General features: G+C 46.7%; 2 protein-coding genes across 6 annotated transcripts in view; one reads left to right on the top strand and one right to left on the bottom strand.

Annotated features, from left to right (window-relative positions):
- PIGL (phosphatidylinositol glycan anchor biosynthesis class L) overlaps nucleotides 1-18,524 on the top strand; it is a 99,979-nt gene that overhangs the window by 77,245 nt on the left and 4,210 nt on the right. The window contains exon 7 of one of the 5 annotated variants that reach the window (XM_032431794.1): nucleotides 17,320-18,427. The exons of 1 other annotated variant lie outside the window; for it this stretch is intronic. In XM_032431794.1, coding sequence (XP_032287685.1) covers nucleotides 17,320-17,442 — 123 coding nt within the window. In that variant the 3' untranslated portion in view covers nucleotides 17,443-18,427. Of the gene's footprint in view, nucleotides 1-11,125; nucleotides 12,286-13,777; nucleotides 13,906-15,320; nucleotides 15,556-17,319; nucleotides 18,428-18,524 lie in introns of those variants that run through there. 3 more of the 5 variants (XM_032431799.1, XM_032431798.1, XM_032431795.1) reach the window with 3 other exon arrangements.
- CENPV (centromere protein V) overlaps nucleotides 13,831-18,524 on the bottom strand; it is a 13,535-nt gene continuing 8,841 nt past the window's right edge. Inside the window, exons 4-5 of the mRNA XM_032431793.1 lie at nucleotides 15,574-15,688; nucleotides 13,831-14,282 (exon numbers count right to left, since the gene is read on the bottom strand). Of these exons, the coding sequence (XP_032287684.1) occupies nucleotides 14,158-14,282; nucleotides 15,574-15,688 (240 nt within the window). The 3' untranslated portion in view covers nucleotides 13,831-14,157. The remainder of the gene's footprint in view (nucleotides 14,283-15,573; nucleotides 15,689-18,524) is intronic.

Raw genomic sequence — 18,524 nt, 5'->3', positions numbered from 1 at the left:
AAGGGGCGGGGACAAGCTGCCTCCCGTCCTGTTCCTGAGAAGACAGGCACTGGACCAGCCTCTCCAGACTGCAAGTCGCAATCTGTATTAAGAGCTGATAAAATACCCAAACCCTGTGACCTAAGGAAATACTTTAAAAATTAAAATTATAACTATATAGACAGACATTATCACAGTATTATTTATAATAACACAATTCGAAAAATCCAGGGATGCAATCATATTTAGTAACAAGGAAGAGTGTTTATGATATATTAAATTTTAGAAAGCAGGTTAGGAATGGTACAATCTCATTTTAGTTAAATAAACATACACACACAAATAAATATGTGTGTGTCTACACACACATAAAAGTGTATATATAGAGGGGCGCCTGGGTGGCTCAGTTGGTTAAGCGACTGCCTTCGGCTCAGGACATGATCCTGGAGTCCCGGGATCGAGTCCCACATCAGGCCCCCCCTGCTCTGGGCTCCCCCTGCTCCTCGGGGAGCCTGCTTCTCCCTCTCCCTCTGCCTGCCACTCCCCCTGCTTGTGCTCTCTCTCTGTTAAGTAAATAAATAAAATCTTTAAAAAAAAAAAAAAAGGAAATGCGACCATTTGTGGGGAAAAATATATATGTCTACACATCCAATTGTGTGTAAATAAATGGGATATTTCTGGTAACTGCTTGTCTGAAAAGGGAAATTGGGTGGGAGCAGGGGAAAGGAGACCTTTTTTGGTCCCTTTTGAATTTTATACCATGCACATATATTCCCTATTCATAAATACTTTCAAATCTTAGAGGTTAGAAAGCTCTGTAGAATCATCAATAGTCGTTACTTCTGAGTGGTGGGATTGGAGTTATTTTCTGCTTTTTGTTTTACTGCACAGGCCGGCTATTTCTTTGTAAATAAATTAGTAAAAGTCTAGGTGGAAATGAAAACAAACTAACATTTTTATTTCCTGGTGCCCGGGGCTGGATTCCGGTCCCCGTTGCTGGAGGGCAAGCGCCCCCTCCCTGGCTCTCTCCATCCCAACACCCTCGGGGGCCTTGCAGAGCCTGGGGCTTCTGAAGCTGCAGGCTCCCCTCGGGGTTCCCAATGGGAACAGAGCTAGGTTCTCCGTGGTGCCTGGAAAGAGCACTGGACAGCAGCACGGGAAGGAAGGATGCCCCTCAAAGCTTCGCTCAGGTTAGGGAAAGGTGCCCTCCGTGGGCAGCGTAGCCCTGGGGACACTTGGCAAGAACGCCTCTGTGCAAATTGTCAGAAAGCAGCCCTTCCCCCAGGCAGACATCCGCCCGCACCAGAGCACAGCCTGGTGAGAGGAGCTCGGACTACCAACTCCGCCCCCTGAGCCACACACTTGTATAGTTAACAACCTGCCAAACTGTACAACAGCCCTGAAGCCTAGAGCAAAGATCAGATGTTGGTGGTTTCTTCAAGGAGCAAGGCAAGAAAAGAAGGAAGGAAGTGGGGGGGGGGGAAGGGAGGGAGGCAGGCAAAGGGGAGGGAAGGAAGCGGCCAACCGCACACGCGCACACACACACACACACACACACACACACACACAAACACGATCTCAACTAAGAAATCCCTGGGAAGCGGCTGTCTCTACCCGTCCAGACACACACACACACAAACACACACAAGCGGCTGTCTCTACTCGTCCAGAGTCCTGGGAGGCCGGCTGGCTCGGGGTGGGCGAGCTGCTCCTGTTCCCTGAGGCTGGGGGAGGGTCACCCCGTGTCAGAGAGACCTGCGGGCCCCTCACAGGGGCTGAAGAGAGGGCCCGTGGTTTGCCAGTTCTCCGCCCTGGCCCAGAAGAACAGAAACCGCCTGGTCTCCCACCGCTCACTGCTCCAGACCAAGGGTGAGCAGACCCAGTCCGAAAGGGGAACCCTCTCCCAAGAGGGCTCCCAGGGAAAGGAAGTCCCACCTGCACAGTGGGCAGCCCTCTCCGCAGGAGCGGTTAATGGGAGACTTCATCAAAAACAACAATGAAAGCTCAGGTCCTGGTCCAGACAAAAAATTCTTTTTCTCAGGAGTGGCCAAATTAGTAATCTGGAACATCAGGTAGAAGACATATCTCAGAACCCAGAGTGCATTTAGCTCGGAAATGGAAATCATGATGGAAAAGGAACTTGAAAAATACATCTAAGGGGAAAAAAAGAAAAGAAAAAGAAAATCCGGGGCACCTGGGTGGCTCAGTCGGTTAAGCGTCTGCCTTTTGCTCAGGTCATGATCCTGGGGTCCTGGGATCGAGCCCCACATGGGGCTACCTGCTCAGTGGGGAGCTTGCTTCTCCCTCTCCCTCTGCTGCTCCCCCTACTTGTTCTCTCTCTGTCAAATAAAGAAATGAAATCTTGAAAAAAAAGAAAAAAGAAAGAAAATCCAGGAGACCTAACATGTGAATAATGGGAGTTCCAGAAGGAGAAATAGTTACAGATGGGGGTAATAAAGGAGAATTTACATAATCTGAGACTTGAGTCAGTGCATCAGAAGGGCTCACCATATTCTAGCCAGCTGTGACTTTTTTAAAAAGAAACACACGGGGGCGCCTGGGTGGCTCAGTCCATTGATCTCAGGGTCCTGGGAGGGAGCCCCGCCAGGCTCCCTGTTCTCCTTCTGCCTCTGCCCCTCCCCCCACCCCACACCCCCATCTCCGCAGGTGCTCTCTCTCTCTCAAATAAATAAATAAAACCTTAAAAAATAAATTAAAATAAAAAGATGCTCACATGTGCTGCAAAATCCTAGATTTCAAGTGCGGGGAGGGGATAAAAATATTGCAAAGGTCTCCCCTGGATTCAAGGGAAAGCTCTGGAGGAGAAGCATCTTGACATAGACAAGTCCGGGGACTCCGTCTGAGTTTGCGGGACAGGAAAGGTCACCACCTGCAGCGCTGAACAATGCAGAATCCCAATTAACTAAGGAGAAAAGAGGAAATGAAGAGAAACTTAGAAGCCTGCAAAAGTAAGGAAAAAAAAAAGGAAGACAGGAAACAAAGCATAAAGTGTAACAAATACAATGGAAATGATATAAAAAGAATCAAATCAGGTATCAGTTACTTCAAAAAAAAAAATTGAATGGGCTAATTTCTGTACCAAAACTGAGTTAGAAAACAAAATCTAGCATCTAGAAGTGACAAAGTGGCTAAAAATAAAAGGATGAGTCACTTACCATATACCAAGCAAAGGCACACGAGAGAGTGACAACACGCATCCAAGCATCTAAAAGCATTAAACCTTGAACAATGGGGGATATTTTAGATGGGTACCAGAGTCACTCCGTGAGAAGAGATGCACCAAATACCATAGCAGCCAGATACTTGCAACAAACTCTCAGAAATCCAAGTTCTTTACTTGATTTTATTTAGGGCACCTGGATGGCTCAGTCAGTTAAGCGTCTGCCTTCCACTCAGGTCATGATCCCGGGGTCCTGGGATCAAGTCCCATATCGGGCTCCTTGCTCAGTGGGGAGCCTGCTTCTCCCTCTGCCTGCTGTTCCCCCTGCTTGTGCTTGCTCTCTCTCAGTTAAATAAATAAGATCTTTTAAAAAATAAAATAAGACTTTCTTTATTTGAGAGAGAGAACAAAAGTGGGGAGGTAAGGGGCAGAGGGAGAGAGAGAACCAGGCTCTCCGCCCAGCAGGGAGTCCTCCATGGGTCTCAATCCCAGGACCCCTGAGATCATGACCTGAGCCAAAGGCAGACGCTTAACTGACTGAGCCACCCAGGTGCCTCCCCTCACAGGTTCTTTATTATTTTTTTTTTTAAGATTTTTATTTATTTATTTGACAGTGAGAGACACAGACAGAGAGGGAACACAAGCAGGGGGAGTGGGAGAGGGAGAAGCAGGCTTCCCGCAGAGCAGGGAGCCCGATGCAGGGCTCGATCCCAGGACTCTGGGATCATGACCTGAGCCAAAGGCAGCGCCTAACTGACTGAGCCACCCAGGCGCCCCCAAGTTCTTTATTTAAAAAACAAAACAAAACACAATAATAATGGAAGGCTTTATTTTTTTTTAAAGATTTTATTTATTTATTTGAGAGAGAGAATGAGAGAGAGAGAATGAGAGAGGGGGAGGGTCAGAGGGAGAAGCAGACTCCCCGCTGAGCAGGGAGCCCAATGCGGGACTCGATCCCGGGACTCCAGGATTATGACCTGAGCCGAAGGCAGTCGCTTAACCAACTGAGCCACCCAGGCGCCCCATAATGGAAGGCTTTAATATTTTTTCAGAATGTTGACAAATCAAGTTGGCAAAAAGTAAAGCCACAGCATATGGATAATATAAGGAACTTAAAGTCAGCATTCACTTCTTAGGTATAAAACATTTACAAAATTCAATTATTGATCGGCCCCTGAGAAAGCCCTAATAAATTTCCCCAAGTAGATTTTGCACATTTTTTATCATAATCAAATAGATTTCAATAAGTTTATAAAATGAGGGGTGCCTGGGTGGCTCAGTCAGTTAAGCGACTGCCTTGGGCTCAGGTCATGATCTCAGCAACCTGGGATCCAGCCCCACATCAGGCTCTCTGCTCAGCAGGGAGTCTGCTTCTCCATTCCCCCCCCCCAGCCCCCATTCATGCTTGCTCTCTCCCTCTGAAATAAATAAAATCTTTTTTTTGTAAGTTTGTAAAATGACCCAAAAACTCTACTTAGAAACCAAGAAACATCCTCCAAAATGACCTCCAGATCAAAGAGAAAATTATAAATTATCTAGAAGGTAATAAAAATTACACTTTGTATGGGACCTATATTCAGGTAAGTTGTACTCTTTTGTTTTTTAAGAAGATTGAAATTGGTGAACTACGTGATTCAATTTAAGGAAATCAATAATATAAACCAAACAAAAGTAGCAAGAGGGATTTAATGCAGATGAAAGAGAAAAATAAATAAAAAGCTAGTGGAAAGGTAAGTAAGTTTTCTTTGAAAAACCAAATAAGCCAACACCTGGCAAAGCCAATTCAGAAAAAGGGAAAATGCAAGTGCTATTATTAGGAAGAGAATGGCTACTGTAGCCACAAAAAATGGAAAAGATGGAAAAAATTATAAGAGATGGTAATGCAAGTCCATGCAACAAAATTGAAAATCTGCAGGAAATGGATGACTTCCTCGTAAATTTTGGACTACCGCTGAACTCTACCATAATGTCATAAATAGGGTCCAAACATTTCAATTCCATAAAATGCAGGGTTGCATCACTGCAAGATTAATGAAAACCAGTACTTTTTAATCTTCCAGGGACTCAGCATCAGGCCACACAGCACCACATCATCCGGGTTCCTAGGAGGGAGGGAGGGGCACCCACTCAGCAGGAGGCTCAGAGCCAACTGCAAGGCAGGGGTGGGAGGGAAGGGAGATGAGCCAGGCTCTGTGTAGGGTTTGGACCCCAGGACAGACTGATGGTGGCTGTTTCCTTCCACTGGAAAGCCTCACGCTTGTCCCTTGTGAAATAAAAAATGCTCTCCAACTGAGCAAGTCCCTAAGAGGCGGTCACCTCCAAATCCCCTTCCAAACTCACACTGCAGTACACGTTGGCCGGCCCACGGTTGAGAATAGGGATTTAGGCAGGGGACAACAGTTGGATTATGTCCAATGGTAGGGCACCTTATTCATGGAATTTTATATGACTAAAATGTATTGAAAAAGTAAAAGAGAACAGACCCAATAACCACAGAAAAATCAGACAGGTAATTATAACAGATTTTTTAAAAAGATTTATTTCTTTATTTGAGAGAGAGAGAGAGTGTGTGTGGGGGGGGGAGGAGGGGCAGGAGGAAAGAAATCTCAAGCCGACTCCGTGCTGAGCATGGAGACCTACACGGGGCTCAATCCCACGACCCTGAGATCATGACCTGAGCCGAAACCAAGAATCAGATGCTTTAACCAACTGAGTCACCCTGGCACCACTATAATAGATTTTTTTAAAGATTCATTTCTGTGATATTTGTTATGGTGATGTGTAATCAGTGATCTCTGATGTTACCACTGTAATTATTTGGGGACAACCACAAACCGCGCCCTATAAGATGGTGAACTTAATACCTGTTTGTATGTTCTGACTGCTTACTGACTGGCCATTCCTCCATCTCTCACCCTCCCTTTGGGCCTTTCTAGTTCCTAACACACAACAATATTAAAATTAGGCCAAGTAATAACCCTACAGCGGCCTGTGAATGTTCAAGAGAAAGGAAGAGTCCCATGTCTCTCACTTGAAATCAAAAGCTAGAAATGATTGAGCTTAGTGAGGAAGACCTCTCAGAAGCTGAGACAGGCTGAAAGCGAGGCCTCTTGGCCCAGTGAGCCAACTTGTGAATGCAAAGGAAAAGTTCTTGAAGGAAAGGAAAAGTGCCACTCCAGTGAACACATGAATGGTAACAAAGCAGGTTTGATGTGGAGAAAGGTTTAGTGGTCTGGAGAGAAGGGCAAACCAGCCCCAACATTCCCTTCAGCCAAAGCCTAACCCAGAGCAAGGCCCTGACTCCCTTCAATTCTGTGAAGGCTGAGAGGTAAGGAAGCTGCAGGAGAGTCTGAAGCTAGCAGAGGTTGGTTCAGGAGGATTGAGGAAGGAAGCCGTCTTCATACCATCAAAGGGCAAGGGAAGCAGCAAGTGTTCAAGCTGCAGCAAGTTCTCCAGAAGATCGAGCTAACATAACTAATGAAGGAAGCTACACTCAACAACAGATCTTCAATGCCGATGAAACAGCTTTCTATTGGATGAAGACACCATCTAGAACTTCTGTAGCTAGACAGAAGTCAACGCCTGGCTTCAAAGCTTCAAAGGTCAGGCTGACTCTCTTGCTAGAGGCTCATGCAGCTGGTGACTTTATGTTGAAGCCAATGCTCATTGACCATTCTGAGAATCCTAGGGCCCTTAAGAATTATGCTAAATCTACTCTGCCCATGCTCTACAAATGGAACAAAGCCTAGATGACAACACATCTGTTTACAACATGATTTACTGAGTATTTTAAGCCAAATGTTCATACCTCCTGCTCAGAAAAAAAAAGATTTCAAAATATTACTGCTTGTTGACAATGCACCTGGTCACCCAAGAGCTCCGATGGAGATGGACAGTGAGATTTATGTCGTGTTCAGTCCTGCTAACACAACATCCACTCTGCAGCCTGTGGATCAAGGAGTCATTTCAACATTCAAGTCTTTTTATTTAAGAAATACACTTCATAAGACTGTAGCTGCCATAGATGGTGATTCATCTGATGGATCTGGACAAAGTAAATTGAAGACCTTCTGGAAAGGATTCATCATTCTAGGTGCCATTAGGAATATTTGTGATTCGTGGGAATCAACATGAACGGGAGTTTGGAAGAAGTTGATTCCAACCGTATGGATGACTTTGAGGGGTTCTAGACTTCAGTGGAGGAAGTCACTGGAGATGTGGTGGAAACAGCAAGAGAACCAGAAGCAGAAGTGGAGCCTGAACATGGGACCAAATGGCTGCAATCTCATAAAACTTTAACGGATCAGGGGCTGCTTCTTATGTATGAGCCAAGAATGTGGTTTCTTGATGGAATCTATTCCTGGTGAAGATGCTGTGAAGACGGTTAAAATGACAATAAAGGATTTAGAATGTTCCATAAACACATTAAAGTGTTCTAGTTCATTCTACGGATACTCTACAATACACTTGGCATCGCTCTGTGAACCTGGTGATACTCGTCTGACATGCTAGCCTAGTAAATGCAAAGTAAATACGACAGAGTGCAAATCTTGTTTGTATTTTAACCAAATTTTAGTGCTTAACTGCTTTTCTGTTAAATATACAGTTGTAGGGCTCCTGGGTGGCTGAGCCATTAAGCGTCTGCCTTCGGCTCAGGTCATGATCCCAGGGTCCTGGGATCGAGCCCTGCATCGGGCTCCCTGCTCCGTGGGAAGCCTGCTTCTCCCTCTCCCACTCCCCCTGCTTGTGTTCCTGCTCTTGCTGTGTCTCTCTCTGTCAAATAAATAAATAAAATCTTTAAAAAAAAAAAAAATATATATATATATATAGTTGTAAAAAGTTAAAACAAACTTACTGAAGGACATGAAACAAGACCTAAATAAATAGGGATGATAAATAAATAAATAAATACCATATTCCTTGATAAAATAATTTAAAAAGCTGTACAAAGTCAATTAATTGGATAACAAATATTTGTAGTACCTACAAGTTTCAATTTGTAAATTTATACACTTACATGCTATATTTCTATACATATAAACATATAAATTACCATTCTTTTTTTTTTTTTTTTTAAGATTTTATTTATTTACTTGTCAGAGAGAGAGACAGAACACAAGCAGGGGGAGAGGCAGGCAGAGGGAGAAGCAGGCTCCCTGCCGAGCAAGGAGCCCGATGTGGGACTCGATCCCAGGACCCTGGGATCATGACCCGAGCCAAAGGCAGCCGCTTAACCGACTGAGCCACCCAGGCGTCCCCATATAAATTACCATTCTTACAAAGTTAATATAAAAAGTTAATGTAGCTGCAGTCACAATCTCAATGGGTTATCTTCAGACCTGAGTAAAATTATTTTAAAAATATATTAGAACAGGGTGTCTGGGTGGCTCAGTCAATGAAGCGTCTGCCTTTGGCTCAGGTCATGATCTCAGGGTCCTGGGATCGAGCCCCGCATCCAGGTCCGCATAGAGCGTGGAGTCTGCTTCTCTCTCTCCCTCTGCCCCTCCCCTTGCTTGTTCTCTCTCTCTCAAATAAATAAAATCTTTTAAAAAATTAAAAAAATAGGGCGCCTGGGTGGCTCAGTCGTTAAGTGTCTGCCTTCGGCTCAGGTCATGATCCCGGGGTCCTGGGATCGAGTCCCACATCAGGCTCCCTGCTTGGCGGGAAGCCTGCTTCTTCCTCTTCCACTCTCCCTGCTTGTGTTCCCTCTCTCGCTGTCTCTCTGTCAAGTAACTAAATAAAATCTTAAAAAAAAAAAAAAAATTTTTTTAAAAATATTAGAACAGGGCACCTGGGTGGCTCAGTTGGTTAAGTGACTGCCTTCAGCTCAGGTCATGATCCCAGGGTCCTGGGATCGAGTCCCACATCGGGCTCCCGGCTCAGCGGGGAGCCTGCTTCTCCCTCTGACCCTCTCCCCTCTCATGCTGTTTCTCTCTCGCTCACTCTCTAATAAATAAATAAATAAATAAAATCTTTAAAAAATATATATATATATATTAGAACAGGAAATGTCAAAGAATAGCGAAAATATAAATATTAAAAAGGACAGAAATGTGAGGCCTGCCTTTCTGTATATTAAAACATATAAACCCACTGCAATCAAAACAGATATTAAAAAAGATAGAAGACAAAATCTGGACACAGATCTCAATTATATGAGAACTACTATATGATAAAGGTGGTATTTTATTTCCGGTTTTGTTTGTGTTGTTTTGAAAGTAGGCTCCACACCCAGCGTGGAGCCCAATGCGGGGCTTGAACTCACGACCCTGAGACCAAGACCTGAGCTGAGATCAAGAGTCAGATGCGGGGCACCTGGGCGGCTCAGTCGTTAAGCGTCTGCCTTCGGCTCAGGTCATGATCCCAGGGTCCTGGGATGGAGCCCCGCATCGGGCTCCCTGCTCAGTGGGAAGCCTGCTTCTCCCTCTCCCACTCCCCCTGCTTGTGTTCCCTCTCTCGCTGTGTCTCTCTCTGTCAAATAAATAAATAAAATCTTAAAAAAAAAAAGAGTCAGATGCTCAGGGGCACCTGGGTGGCACAGTCAATTGAGCGCCCCACTCTTGGCTTCCACTCGGGTCGTGGTGTCAGGGTCGTGGGATTGAGCCCTGCCTCGGGCTCTGTGTCCGGACGGAGTCTGCTTGAGTTGCTCCGCCCCTCCCCCTCATGCTCTTTCTTTCTCTCTCTCTAAAATAAATAAATAAATCTAAAACCACAAAAAAGAGTCAGATGCTTAACCGAGCCCCCAGACACCCCGATAAAGGTTGCATTTTAATTCAGTGAGAAAGCATTTAATAAATGTGTACGGTCGATCAGGCATTTGGAAGAAGACAAAAACGTCCTACCTTATACCAAATACAAAAACACATTCTAGATGAATTATAGATTTACATGTAGAAATTGAAATATTAAAATATCATTTAGGAAATTTCAGAGACTAAATGCATATGTACCTTGGAGTGGAGCAGACCTTCCCAGCCAGGCTGGAAACCCAGAAGATGTAAAGGAAAAGACAGGTATTTCACAACAAAAATTTTTAAAATGTTGTAACAGGCAAATCTAAATGGCCAATAAACATGAAAAACTCTTCAGCCGAAGTAGTAGCCAGAGTTTGCCAATGAAAGCAAAAATGAAAATCCATTTTTCAGGGGCTCCTGGCTGGCTCAGTCGGTAGAGCATGTGACTCTGGATCTCAGGGCTGTGAGTTTGAGCCCCACGTTGGGTGTAGAAATTACTTAAAAATAAAAATTAAAAACGAAAGAAAAGAAAATCTATTTTTCACTGAAGGTGGTGATTGGAGTAGGGTGGGAGAGGTTTCTAGTAAGGAAATTGAAGACTGCAGAGGACATGAATAGGTATTTCTCTCACACACACACACACACCCTAAATGGGAAAAAAAAAATCACACTACTAATTAAAGAAACACAAAAGAAAATGCCACTTTTCACTTTTCTAATTTGCAAAAATTTCTATAAATAATAACGCCCAGTGTTCTGTGGGTGAGGGTATGGACACATATATTCTGCTGGAGGAATCACAAGATGGTAGAACCTTCTGGAAATCAGTAATATTAAAAAAAATTCAAGATGTACGTATCCCTTGACTCTGCAATTCCACGTGATGCATTTATTCTCAAGAAATAGAAACTAGGGGCGCCTGGGTGGCTCAGTCGGTTAAGCGTCTGCCTTCAGCTCAGATCATGATCCTGGGGTCCTGGGATCGAGGCCCAAGTCGAGCTCCTTGCTCAGTGGGGAGCCTGCTTCTCCCTATGTCCCTCCCCCAGCTCGTGCTTTCTTCTCTCTCTCTCTCTCCCAAAAATAAATAAATAAAAAATCTTTAAAAAAAGGAATTAAAAATCCCCCCAAAAACAATATATATGTTTTAAATGCTAATACATACATTACAAAACATACACAGAGAATAAATTTTAAAAGGATAAATTAAAATTCCAACATTTTCTTCCCACAGATTAATGGAGCGTTTCCTGGAGGATACATACCTTCCCCTGGGGACCACCCATGTAGTCTGTTGGTGGTAAAAAGCATCAAGGTTAGCTGGTTAGCTGGTGCAAAAAAGAATGTGTAAAGTCAGTGAATTCTCTGAAAAGTGACCCTATGTCAACCCTCATGGAGAGACAGAACGGGATGGAATAGCCACTGGAGCTACAGAATGTTTATGTTCTTGGGACCACGAGAGGTTGGGGAACAAAAACAGTTCTAGTTTGGTCAGAGGTCTTGGTCTTGGTCAAGGCTGAGTCCTGCTTGTCCCCGCTGTGCCATTCTCACCCCCATCAGTGGGGCTCCCGTCCGTTTTCTGATAGTATAAGGAAAACCCACACGGAAAGTGGCGTCGACAGTAATTAAAAACTGATTAGCATGTGGTCTAATGAAGTGCACTTGGGGAGAGGTCTGAGGCGTTTGGAAGAGGCAAGGTCATACGGGAAAGAATTCTGATTATCTATCAAGAGTTCACCGGAGCCTACGAGCTCAGAATGCTCAGGTGTGACTTCTGCCGTAGATCAGGGCCAAGTCCGTGCAGGTGGTCATATGGCGGGAGCACTGCTGCTTGGAAGGAAACGCCAGCCAACAGCCAGAGCGGGCTCTCTGGGAGCCCGTATGTTAACCTGCAACCAGAGCAACCACACTGTCCCATAGTGGAGGCCGCTCTTCCTGCCCTGGGGCGGGGGGATGGAGCAACCAGCCTTGAGCTTCTCGTAGGTCACAAGAGCAAGCACCAGCCCTTGGGCCTCCAGCTTTAAAGGGAAGGTTGATTTCAGGAAAGAAAAAAAGAATCTGAAAGAATTCCCATCACTTGGATATCCACTAACTCAGCCAGTTGAGGCTGACCTGGGGAAATTCTTGGGAGTCTTTAGAACCATTTCCTTCCTCTAGTGAATGCAGAAGATATACAACAAAGATCTCCAAATATCCAAATGGATAAAGAGGCACGGGAAAGAATGTTCGTTGTCAGTATTCACTGGAGAGGAAAAACTGGAAACCCAATTTTCCATGGAAAAAAACCAACCAGTTAAATAAACTATCTCCATACTATGCAATTCCAAATCACAGTCAATAATGAGGACATGTGTACTGATATGGAAAGACCCAGATGTCATTAAAAATGCAAGCTGCAGGGGCACCTGGGTGGCTCAGTCGTTAGGCGAGTCTGCCTTCGGCTCAGGTCATGATCCCGGGGTCCTGGGATCGAGCCCCGCATTGGGCTCCCTGCTCAGCGGGACGCCTGCTTCTCCCTCTCCCACTCCCCCTGCTTGTGTTCCCTCTCTCGCTGTGTCTCTCTCTGTCAAATAAATAAAATCTTTAAAAAAAAAAAAACTTTTTAAAAAAAATGCAAGCTGCAGAAAAGGCACAGGATGACTCCACTGAGGTTTCTGAAAGGTACACAGAAGTATGTTTTCACGCAATCTTGCAATAGGAAAGGTAGATCGGGTACTCATGTTTTCCCTGTATAATTTCTCACCGCTCTTTCTAGCCTTAAAGTAAACGTACTGTCAGCCGACTTGGAAGAGGTGACGATCACACAGAACGCAGTCCATCTGTTATTTCTCTCCCTGTTCCTTCTCCTTGGCTAGTCTACGTCACAAAGTCAGTGCATGATTCATCAGTCTCCCTAAACAAAGAGCGAATGTTTATTAAGCATGTGCCATTATGTATATACTCAGTGTTTGGTAGCGAAAGGAATGCTTTGGGAAAGTTGACCTGATTAAAATAAGCAGCAATGGGAAGCAAGGTGGGTGGGGGGGCAGGGGAACCAGTCAAAAGACTCCGTAGCGGGCCAAGCGTTCCTCTCCTGTTCAAAGTTGTTCAGGGCTTCCCTAATGCCTGGAAAATAAAGGCCAAATTCCCGAGCTTAATATCCAAGACTGTCCACGGTCCGGCTTCTGACACATTTTTCTGATCTCTTCTATTACTTCCTCCCATCGGAAGCTTCCAGTCCAGTCTGGCTTTACTCGGGGCCCCGACCTCTGTTCACACACTTTTCCATTCGACCTTCCTGAGTCTTGCTTCATTTAAAAATAGAGACTCCAAGTTGTTGTTCAGTGGGTATAGAGATTCAGTTTTGCAAGATGGAGAGTTCTGGAAGTTGGCTGCACAACAGTGTGAATGTACTCAACACTGCTCAACTGGACACTTAAAGATGATTAAGACAGGGGGCGCCTGGGTGGCTCAGTCGGTTGGGCGTCTGCCTCCGGCTCAGGTCATGAACTCAGGGTCCTGGGATCGAGGCCCGCGTCAGGCTCCTTGCACAGTGGGGAGTCTGCTTCTCCCTCTCCCTTTGCCCCTCCACCAGCTCATGTCCTCTCTCTCTGTCAAATAAATAAATAAAAATCTTAAAAAAAAAAAAAAAAAAAAAAAAGACGGTTAAGATGGTCAATTTCATGCTATGGGTATTTGACCCCAGTTAAAAAAAAAAAAATCAGAAGCTGATTTACCTTTTAAAAAAAAGACTCCAGTGATAGTCTCCCAATTCTTTCTTAACCAGCCCTCTCTCTCCTCTGAACTCCTAGGGCTCTTATGCTTACAACTCATGTGGCTTTCGATCTTGCCCAGTCTTACAAGTGTTTCATAACTATTCATTTGTCTTCTCATCTCTCCCCGCCAGTTTGGTCGCACACATTTTAACAGCGGTCGATAAATACCTGCGATTAAATGCCTGGCCTCAGAACCAAAATCAAAGCGCAGAGAAAATGACAAACCACAGTGACTGCTTTCATGTTAAAAATATTTATTTTTCTAAAAGATCACACAAAAGTTGAGAAGAGAAAGGATGTCGACTAGCCTACATCAAAATCTGGGCTGAAAGGACAAAGAGCTGCCTAAAGAAGCTGGTGGCTGAGCCAACTGCGGAGATCAGGGTGGCCGCGGGCCAACGGGACCAGCGGCCTGGGTCAGCACACTCACGGGCCCTGCCGGCGCGCGGTGGGCCCTGCATGGCTGCTGGCTCCCATCGTTCCTCCGTTTCGGGAAGCGAGAAGCAGGAGCTCACTCCTTAGACATGTTCTTGATGGTCTTGTGCTCCTTCATGGCCTTTTCCCAATCGGTCCCATTGAACTCCTCAATGACCACGCTCCGCACGGTGCCCTCATCCAGGCAATGTGGGGCGATTCCTGGGGGGAGGTGACACAGAAAAAGGAAGGTCCCAGGTGTGAACGAGAGCGGGGCCTGGGCTGGCTGGCAGACAAACCCACACCCGCAAGCATCGGTGGCGATCCACTGTTAAAGCTTACGACCCCACAACGTCAGCTTCCCGGCTCCCTTTCCTTCCTGGCACGTGGGGGTCAGACTTCCTAAGCCAGGGATGCCAGGGCTGGATAGCACTCAGTACCAAGCTGAGAGCACAAAGTACCAAGATCCAAGCCTAGAACAACCTCTGACTGGCAGCCTGAAGAATTCACCGGCCTTGTCCAGGGTTTTGATAGAACTTTCTAAGTATTAAACACCTGCCCACCTTTATAGGATTTTCTACTTTCCAAAAGCCTTTCTTGACTCTTAAGGCAGGCAGACAGGCCTCTCCAAGTGGTACATGAAGAACATACAGGAGCTGCTAAAGAAGTGGGGTGGGGAGGGGGCGCACGGCTGGCTCAGTCCATGGACCACGCGACTCTTGATCTCAGGGTTGTGAGTTCGAGCCCCACATTGGTTGTAGAGATTGCTTTAAAAAAATTTTTTTTTAGAGATGCCTGGGTGGCTCAGTTAAGCGTCTGCCTTCGGCTCAGGTCATGATCCCAGGGTCCTGGGATCGAGCCCCACATCGGGTTCCCTGCTCAGCGGGGAGCCTGCTTCTCCCTCTGTCTGCCGCTCCCCCTGCTTGTGCTCTCTCTCTGACAAATAAATAAAATCTTAAAAAAAAAAAAAAAAAAGGAAACAAGATTCTTTGACTGCTACTTTCCATACCGCAATTGGTGTCATTCCCCCCTCAGATCCAGGTTGGACCTGAAGAGGAGGGGCTTGGGGACTTTCATTGTTTATATTTTAAACAAACTGAAAAACTTTTTTTCCAAACAGATTCTTTCCTAACGGCATTATCAACACTCCTCACTCTTGCCTCCTTCACTCCCTGAACCATCCTCGGGGTGAAAATTCCCTCCCTTACCACCCCCCCAGCCCCCCCAAGGCCCATCTCCTCTCCTCCCTCTCTTCCTCAGTGTCAGCCCCCAGCGACCAGCAAATGAAGGCAGGATCTGGATGGGTGACCAGAGGCGATCTTCTGTCCCATCACTGGGAAAGAGCGTTGCTGAACAGCCCTGTTCTTCTAAGACCCCCACGTGCACGGGCCCTGCCAAGCAAGAGGCAAGCCAGAGAGGCCAGCGCCCGGCCTAGCGATCGGCGTATGAACCCGGGGCAGCCGCAGGTGTCCCCGTGTCCCCCCGGCACGGGCAGCCGGCGCCCTTCACTCACCGAAGCCTCCGGGGTTGGAGCGCGGAGTATAGAAACTCTGGACGCCGCACCTCTTACAAAAGGTGTGCTGAGCTTTGTGCGTGTTGAACGTGTATGTGGTTATGCTCTCGGCTCCCTACGGGGGGAACGGGCGAAAGACATGTTCTCCTTTTACAAAGAGTGTTTTTTGTTTTTTTTTCTGGTCATCAAAAAAAATTAAATCTTTTAAAAGGCTCCATGGGGAGGGGATCCCCTTCTGTAGGGCTCTCAGGGTTATGAGGACATGTCCAACCTCCCACAGAGATAGAGGCGTCTGGAGGACAGGGACCCGCCTACACTGCCCAGAGCCACGTCAGGCCGGAGCCGGGCGGCTCGCGGCTTCTCTTAGTCAAGTGCACACAGGATGACTCAGCCTTGAGCTGTCCCAGCTCCACCACAACACAGCACGTCCTGTCCACGTCAGGGAGTGAAAATGAAAACGCCTGCCTCCTAGGCCTCAGAGGGGAGACAGGTCACCCTAGCGACGGGCTCTCCATGTCCCCGAACAGCACTGCTCGAGATCTGGAGACAACTGTTGACTGTATTTGAATTCACGTACAAAGGACAAACCAGGAAAAGAATATTTGCCAGACGTCATAGTCACAGGGCTAATTTCCTTAATGGAGAATATACATGGGAAACTGGGCAAAATGACAGAGAAGAAGGAAAATAAATCACTCCTTCACCTATGAAATGATATGCACACTCAGAAACGGCAATGAGGTTTTTTTTTTTTTCACTGTCAGGTGGGTATGAATAAAAAAAAGTTGGTTAACTTGGTACCGAGTACGTGGACAAACGCATGCACTCACCTATCAGTCATGGGAATAGAAATGGGTAAAATCTGGCAACATCTACCAACATTTAAAAATGTACACATCCTTTAACACAGCAATTCCACTTCTAGGAGTTTATCCTACAATCAAAATTCCATATGTGTCCAATGACACATACATAGATATTCTAGCACTGTTTAAAACAAGGTTAAAGGGGCGCCTGGGTGGCTCAGTCGGTTGAGCGCCCAACTCTTGGTTTCAGCTCAGGTCATGACTCAGGGTCATGAGATCAAGCCCCGTGTCGGGCTCCACTCTCAGTGAGGAGTCTGCTCAAGACTCTCTCTCCCTCTCCCTCTGCCTCTGCCCTCCCCCCACTTGCTCTCTCTAAAAATAAATAAAATCTTTTTTTTTTTAAGATTTTATTTACTTATTTATTTATTTGTCAGAGAGAGAGAGAGAGAGCACAAGCAGGGGGAGAAGCAGACTCCCCGCTGAGCAGGCAGCCCGACGCGGGCCTCGATCCCAGGACCCTGAGATCATGACATGAGCGGGAGGCAGACGCCCAACCGACTGAGCGACCCAGGTGCCCTAAATAAAATCTTAAAAAAAAAAAAAAAAAGACAGTTCTACTTCCAAATACTAATATGGAACAACCTCCAAGGTTAAACATTAAGTGAAAAAGCAAGGTATAAAATAATTTGTACAGTATATTATCATTTCTATTTTTTTTTTACCATTTCTATTTTTTAAAGAAGGATGTACCTTGGCCTGTATATATATATATATATATATATATATATATATACACATTCATATGCATATGTTTCTTTACACATATATTTATAAAGAAATAGTCAAGAAACAGTGGTTTCCAAGGAGAGAAACTGTGTGGCTGGAGGGTCAGGGGTGGAGGTTCTCACCAGAGTTAGACCTTCCCATCCTTTCCGCGCAGCCTGCCACCCAGCACCGCAGGACAGAAAGACCCTCAGAGCTCTGTGCCTCCCGTAGAAACAGCTCTGAGTCCTCATGCCACTACCCAGAGAAGCAGCAAAGAACAATTGCTAAGTGGTCCTAAACCATCCAGAGTCATCCGATCGGACACTTTCCCCCAAGAAATGATCGCGGGCAGTGGGCAGGGAGGGGCTGCCTCACACTTCACCTTGTTCGTTACTGGAGGTCACTCGGCGACATTCAGACCCTCATCCGCACAGTATTCCATGCACCTGCCAACCTGACTCCGTCACCCACGGCCTGTCACCATCACACTGCCATATACTCTACCTTTCTGGCGACTTCTGTTTTCTTGCCCCAGCGGAAACCGCCAATGACCGCCCTGCTGGCCGGTCTAATGGCTGCTTTTCTTGACCACTAGATTCGGAACTGGTTCCTCTTAACCTGACCTCTCGGTACCAGTCCTTCCATTTTGAAACAGGGGTCTCCGAGGACAGCACACTCGACCGACTTTCCTCCTTCGCAGGCCCCTCTGTTCCACCCCCTGTGAATGTCGGCGAGCCCCAGGGCTCTGGCCTCGGCCCCCTCCCGTCACCGGCCACACCGGCAGCCAGCCGGCCGCACGCAGCCTCAGCTCTCAGCGTCCAGGAGCCAGCCACTCCGGGAGCAGAAGCAGCGCATCTGCACGCTCTCAACGCCAGACGTACGCACCCAGCGGCCCCGGCCCATCTCTGTCCCTGTGACTGCTGACGACATCTCAACTTTTCCGAGAAAGAGCCCCCGATGCTCACCCTGCCTCTGAAACGGGGGTTCTCAGCGCCTGGCCCCGGGACCAGAAGCATCACCGTCACCGGCGACTTCGTAGGAAAGGTCGATCCTTGGGTCCCGCTCCCAGACCAAGAGAACCGGGAGTGGGGCGCAGCAAGCTCCCGAACGTGCCCTCCACGTGATCACGCACTCGCTGAAGTCTGAGAGCCACTACTCTGAAATGAATCTCAAATATCTGTTTTGTTTCCATCTCCGTGACCGCCACCCGAGGCCGCGTTCCCATCGCCTCTCGCCTGGCCACCCCAGCAAGCTCCTAGCTGCCTCCCTGTCACAGCGGCTGCCTCCCCACACAGTCCGTCCCCCCCCCCCCCCCCCCCCCCCCCCCCCCGGCACCTACCCCACGACGAAGCCAACCACCCGGCACCCTCTCCCACACAC

This window comes from Phoca vitulina, unplaced genomic scaffold (genome assembly GCF_004348235.1).
Source record: "Phoca vitulina isolate PV1807 unplaced genomic scaffold, GSC_HSeal_1.0 scaffold47, whole genome shotgun sequence".
NCBI classification, from domain to species: domain Eukaryota; kingdom Metazoa; phylum Chordata; class Mammalia; order Carnivora; family Phocidae; genus Phoca; species Phoca vitulina.
The sequence above is the reverse complement of the archived record's forward strand: the minus strand, read 5'-3'. Positions and strand labels throughout refer to the sequence as shown.